This window comes from Benincasa hispida, chromosome 1 (assembly GCF_009727055.1).
Source record: "Benincasa hispida cultivar B227 chromosome 1, ASM972705v1, whole genome shotgun sequence".
In the NCBI taxonomy this organism is placed as follows: Eukaryota; Viridiplantae; Streptophyta; class Magnoliopsida; order Cucurbitales; family Cucurbitaceae; genus Benincasa; species Benincasa hispida.
This window is the reverse complement of record NC_052349.1, coordinates 49,923,131-49,929,984: the sequence shown is the minus strand read 5'-3', so window position 1 is coordinate 49,929,984 and position 6,854 is coordinate 49,923,131. Positions and strand designations below refer to the sequence as shown.

The window sequence follows — 6,854 nt, the reverse complement described above, 5'->3', positions numbered from 1 at the left end:
TCTCATAATTTTTTCTCATGATTTCCACTAAAATGTGGTACAATAATTTCATATTTGTGATGACATTTATGAGAAACCGATCATCAAAATAAAATACAAGCGAATAAGTTTTCACAAAAGAAAATCAATAAGATAGCAACTAAACTTGAGACATTATTGCTTGAAACGTAAAACAAAGAGGACATTATACTTGATACCCATTTATGCATAATAGTAAAAATAGATCAAAATAAACCAATTAAAAATAACAACAACATGCCAACATGAGTGTAATACTATATTACACACAATATTATAGTCCAATAAAATTCAAATCTAATACTAGAAAATCGGTAATTTTCACACAAAACCATTATTAATACACTTTTCCTTCCTAATAAAGTGGTTGTGTCTGCCAAAATTTTGATAAAAACCAAACAGTGCACAAGCAAAAGGGCAATGTAAAATTTTAGATTTAAATCCTATTTTAACATTCAACTTTGAATTTGGTTTTATTTTAGTCCCTAAATCTTAAAAGAATAATTGTTTTAGTCTCTAAATTTTTTTAAAAAAATCTTTATTTTAGTCCTTACTTTTAAAATTATGTCAACTTTTATTAAGATAATTAGGCTTTAAATGTATTGAGTAAGATGAAGATAAAATAAAACGTGAACAACCAACATGCCAAAATACGACCAAACTTTTGAATTAAAAATATTTTTTAAATTATCCCGTTTTGTCACCTTATTCAAAATTGAAACTCTAGATATTTTAGCATGCTAATTTATATGGTAGCCTAGTCATCCAAAAATACAAGTCACTCACCATTTTCTTAAAGAGTTAACAATACTTCATGGACTAAAACAAATATTTTTCAAAGTTCAAGAATCAAAATAAAACAATATTCAAAGATTCAGGATTAAAACAAAAATTTTTAAAAATTTAGGGATCAAAATAGAATAATAGACAAAATTCAAAGACCAAAATAAGATTAGAAGAGGGCATCAAACATCATACCACGATGCATAATAAAAGCAACATAACACAGAATATGACTAAGTTTTCACACCCCGCAGTTTGAAGATAAAATTGACTTTTTTTTCTTTTCAATAATTTAAAACAAAATATATATTCAACAAACAATAGTATATATATATATATATATATATATATCAAACAGGATAGTAACTAATTAGTTATGCATACTGAAACATAATTGTGTATATATATAACTAATTAGTTCACTTCCAGAGCACAATTAAATCAAATCAAAGAAGATTCTTTCTTTTTTTTTCTTTTTTTTTTTTTAAGTTAAGCCGAAAAAGAAAAGAAAAAAAAATCTTGGAATTCATATCATCCGCACAAAATAAATTCAAATGGGAGAGAATGGTTTGTATACTTGAGTCAAATGTAAAAAATTAGTTTTCTTTTTTCTCTTTTTACTGTTCTGATTTTTTATTTTTTATTTTCTATTTTTTTATTTTTTTTTTCTAAATCCAGTCGAAGAGGACATAAAAATCCACCGAAAGCACAAATCAGTATAAAGTCAGAATCTCTGGAAAATCACTTGAAAGGATATTAACAAATTTATTGTTTCACATTCCAAAACTTATATCACTTGATTTCAGTTTTTTCCTACAAAATATAGAAGGTTTTAAATGGGAAAATTATTTCAAATGGTAAAATTATTCGAAAATATTTATAAGATATAACAAATTTTTCTGATTATCATAGATGTTGATAGCCAATAATAGGCTTCTATTAATGTCTATCAATATCACTGATAGACATTAATAGAAGACTATTTGAGTCTATATCATTGATAGTTCTAAAATTTTTTCCATATTTTAATTTATTTTTTTATATTTAAAAACAACCCTATGAGAATTTGTAGTATTTGTAGTAGTGTTCCCTACTAAATTGATTTCAGTTTTTTTTCAATACAGTGGTAATGTTATGTAAATTAAATGTAAAAGGTTTAAATGGTGTTAAAATATTGTTTTTTTTTTTTTTTTTTTTAGTTTTCTTTCATGAAATCAATATTATATAGGATAGTATTTCCATGATAAATGGGCGTTCTGGGCAATTTTTCGAAGGATTTTGTAATTAAAATGATGTTACCTTTCTATATCTTTATTGTTATTATGATTTGGGCGATAAATCTACAAAATATGACAATTTTTGCATTGCCCTAGAGTGATAGTCTAAATTCAATGCATGTATATATATATATATATTATGAGATTTTTAATTAGATTATGATATCCATAAATCATTAAATATAATTTTCATGAATTTTAGGTAAGTTTAGTATATGAATATAGCAAAAAATATGAAATAGTATAGATTTATTGAACAAAAAGAGAATCTACGTAGTTTTTTTATTTTTTTGCTATATACTTAATGATTGTATGATTTTTTTTTTTTTAATTTAGAATTTTTCCATATTTATTTCAGTATATAATATTTTTGTAGATTTGGTGTATGATTTTTTTTCAAGGATTTTAGATCTTGTGAATAATATTGTAGGGAACTTACAAATTTTGAAATTCTTAAGCAATTTTTTTTATACATTTAGATTAAACTTTTTACAATATAAATTTGTCATGCATTACATGTTAGGTAGAAAATGTCATATATTTAATAGAATAATTTTGTAAAATAAAAGAGAACTGGCCCAAAAGAAAGATATTTTGTTTGTAAATTACCTGTATATTCTTGTTTTATTTTCATGAATTAATTTAGTTTAAGTCTATACATATATTTTTTATAATTCTCTAAAAAAATAGATATTTTATAATTAACTTTTGAATTTAATATTTGAGGAATTAAAAGACCTTGAAAGTTAAAGTTGTAGAATTGTTAAATTTTTAATAAAACAAAATTAAGAAATAAAAAGTGAGAAAGGAGAAGAAAAAATATTGGCAGTTGCAAAATTTACAAAATAGAATTTAGAAAAAGAAAAATAAATGAGGAAGGAGAAAATATTAACAAATGCAATTGAATATAAAAAAAAATTAAGAAAAAAAAACCACAAGAAGGCAAAATATTTGCCTTATTTTTATAAATTGTTACAAAACTCTTCCTGTTTTTGCCAAATTCTTTTGAAAGCCATATTCTTTTTAAAGCCAAAATCTTGGGTTGTACTTATATTTTTTTATAAGTGACTCAGTTGTTCATGACAAATTTTCCTTTCTTTCTTTCTTTTTTTTATACACAATATGTGTGTACTAAAAGGATGCAAAGTTTACGTCTTACGAAAGAACATAATTATAACATATATTTTCTGAAATTCACGGATCGCTCATTATTCAGCTGCACTTGAGCAAACCAAATTCGGAGTATAATATCATCATCGAAGAGTTTGAGGAGAATTATAATGAAAGCATCAAGGATAGATGGCATGCAATCAACAATTCAAGTTCTAAGGAGAATTTGGGCATGTACGCAGTTGCTTGTTGGACAATATGGAATGAAAAAAAATAAAACAAGATTAGAAAAACCGACTCCATATCACAATCAGAGAGCAAATTGGATTCTAAAATATCAACAAGAATTCTTAAATGCCATGCAAAGAAACAAGAGAACTGATATTCTAGAAAAAAAAAACCAAAATACTTGAAATCCCTTACATTTGGATAGCCCCACCTCAAGATTTTATAAATTTGAATATACATGCAAAATGGATTTCAAGTCCTCCTTCAAACAGGGTTAAGCAATCCCTTGTAATTCTGAAGAAAAACTTTTAGGAGCTTTAGCCCAATCTTTGAAGATGACCTTCGATCCAAAATTCTAGCTTTAAGAGAAGGAATAAGCTTTGCAACATCTTTATACTTCCCAAAGTTAAGTGTAGAATCTGACTACATTCAAAGACATTATCAAAGAATTCTCCTTAGTCATTTCAATTTTTGTAGAAGAGAGAAAATAACCTAGCCGATTGTATAGAAAAGCAAAAGCTTGTATCCTAAATGAGATATCGCTCCTATCATATTTAGATTGGATTCTAAATAACTCCTACCAAGAATGGTACAAATCATGCTCACGTGGCAAGTTTATAATAAATAGAATGGTTTTTCTTTAAAGAAAAAAGAACATAATTTACCTAATGAAAATAATTTTGTGTTATTTAAATGTATTAGACGAACTAGGGTCTAGAACTCTTAAAAAAAAGAAAAAATATATATTTTAATGAAGACATTCCAAAAATATTTTATATTTTAGTTATTTTAGTTGAATTTCATATTTTACTTATCAAATAATCTTTTAGTCATTATTTAATTATGTGCAAAATGGCAAGTCAATATCAATATTAACAAGTTACTATATTTAACAATCGATGAGTCAATCTCTTATACTTTTAATTATCAAGATTATATATATATATCAAAATATTTATAATATTAGTATTAGTGTCTAGACTTATTTAAAAAATGGTTTTTTTAAGAAGGCATTCCAAAAGTATTCTATATTTTATTTTTAGCTAAATTCGATATTTTACTTCTCAGACTCGTTTTTTTTCCTTTATCCTTTATTTGCTTAGGCGCAAAAGTATTCCATTGATCAAATCAATATAATGTAAAGTTATCATACTTCTATATTTAAAATGTTTTATTTGAAAATATTTATTCACTAGGTCGCATGGCTGTTTCTTTCATTTTTTTTTTTTTTTATAGTATTTTGAATGTTTAATTTAAAAAAAAATGTGTTTCTAAAAAAGATAAATAAATGTATACTGAAAAGAAAGATAAAAATGAATATATTTTTCATTTTGTAGAATAAAAGTTGATGAGAAATGTTTGTTTTTATGCGAGAAAGTATTTATTTGGCCATCATAAAGTATATAAAATATTAAAAAAAATAATTTCCTCTTACTCTTGCAAATATATCTTCTTGTATTATTATTATTATTATATTATTTGATTATTTGACTTCACTCCGTATTATTATTATTATTATTTGAGTTCACTCCGGATTAGATGAAATGATAATTTATTTTTTAAAAAAGATAAATATTTTAATTTTAATACTAAAATTGAATTATCATTATATAATAAATAAATGGTAAGATGCATGGTAAAATATTGAAAAGGGTCATCTATATTATTATAGGTTTTTTTAGGCAAATCTATGTTATTGTAGTTGTAACACTTTACATATGACATAAGTTGAAGTTTCAAGTTGTCAAAATTTTCATTGGAGTACTAGTTTAGCTTCAAAAGTTAATTATATACTCTGCACAAATGTAATTTATTGGGAAATCAATCTAAATGGGGGATCATTCCCTCTTGTAGTTAATTAGTTGAATTTTAGGATTTAAGTAAGGATTTGTTTGGCTTTTTTCTTTATTCAAAGCACAACTAAAAAAGTCTAATAAAATGGTTACTATTACGCTAGGTTGAATCGAATTGAACCAAACTAATTCTACCTAACTCAACTCAATTCAACTAAATTACATTAAACACTTGTTAGAAATTATATTTTCCTTCAAAGTTTTGTCCAAACTGCCAAGAGCTCGGCACAACATTATCAAATTCAATGGTCTTCCAATCACTAGTAGTGACTCTAAAGGACAAACTTTGCCCCACCAAAAAGGTACCAACTTGCCAATTCTGGCCCCAATTCCTTGACATTTGTAACCATCCAGTAGACGAGCCTTTAATCTTAACATCCACAACATCACCTGCACCACCAACATTGTAGAGCAATACAAGAAGCCAATAAGGATTCCCTTTGAGTTCAAACCGTAGACCACCTTGTTTGTAGCAAAGCGTCCTACGGTAGCGAACCGGGATGACTCCAGCCCTGTAAGGGGCCATTTTGGTGAACATATAAAGTGATAAATCAAAATGGCGTTGGGGTGGATTGCACCAAATATCTTGTGTTTTTGTATAGTTTGGAGGACAGAAATTTGTGGCAGTTATTTTGATTGTGCCTGCATTTGGTATACACCAATTGTGTTCATTGTTCACGCACATTATCTCAAAGCATGCTCCGCAGGCTCCACCATTATTGAATAATGCTGTACTTAACGCCGCTGTTGCTAGCCCATAACCTTGTTTGAATAGATTTCCATACCCGCAAGCTCCCTCTATTATATATTGACAAAAGAAAAGTAAAGTGCACTTTAATATATTTGTATAGATTCTACCATTATAATCCTATCTTTAATTTGCATAAATAGAAAGTATTATTTTAAATGTATGATATATTCTTACGCATAGTTTCACCACCCCTCATGTCGCCATAGAAGGTGGCACGAGCATCGTACCATGTGGTGTCAATCTTTTGATTAGCAATAGTATCAATGAGCCTAGAGGCCATGGCTTGACCAAAAATGGCCATAAACCCCAACCAAAGAAGCAAATTGTTGAACGAATTGACCATTTTTTTCTTCTTTTTTCTCTTGCCTTCGCAAATTGCAGAAACCTAAAGTGAAAGTGGGTGACTTTATATGGTAGAAAATGGAGTTAAATATGGTAAATGAAATTAATTTTCTGTAACAGAATATATAATCAATGTTGGTAAACCAAACAAGGGAAGAGAGACAAAGATCCAATGCTATAGTTAAAACGGAAAATTTTCAAACCACGTTAAATTACGTCCATTCCCTCCCCGGCTACCGTTAAATTTAAATATTACGGAGTGTAACTTCCATGATTGTAGTTTAAATCATTATTGTTTTTGCAGTTTTTACTCCACGTTTTTTGTTTTTTATTTTTTGTCTCTTGGGAGTTTCTTTTCTAGAAATTATCATTTTTTTTTAGTTTTGTTCATTTCTTTTTCTAAATGTGTCTATCAGTGTCTATAATGTCTATCATTTATAAATGTCAAATTTATTATTTTTCCTTTTTTAAAAATATGCTTTATTTTGATTT

The 6,854-nt window shown here is 26.6% G+C and overlaps 1 protein-coding gene across 1 annotated transcript; it reads right to left on the bottom strand.

The window, feature by feature from the left end:
- Positions 1-5,444: 5,444 nt before the first annotated feature.
- LOC120077708 (expansin-A22-like) lies at positions 5,445-6,300 on the bottom strand. The gene is made up of 2 exons (XM_039031673.1): positions 6,195-6,300; positions 5,445-6,067 (listed from the first exon to the last, which is right to left on the bottom strand). Exons 1-2 carry the CDS (start codon positions 6,298-6,300, stop codon positions 5,445-5,447), a joined length of 729 nt encoding a protein of 242 aa, XP_038887601.1.
- Positions 6,301-6,854: the final 554 nt, after the last annotated feature.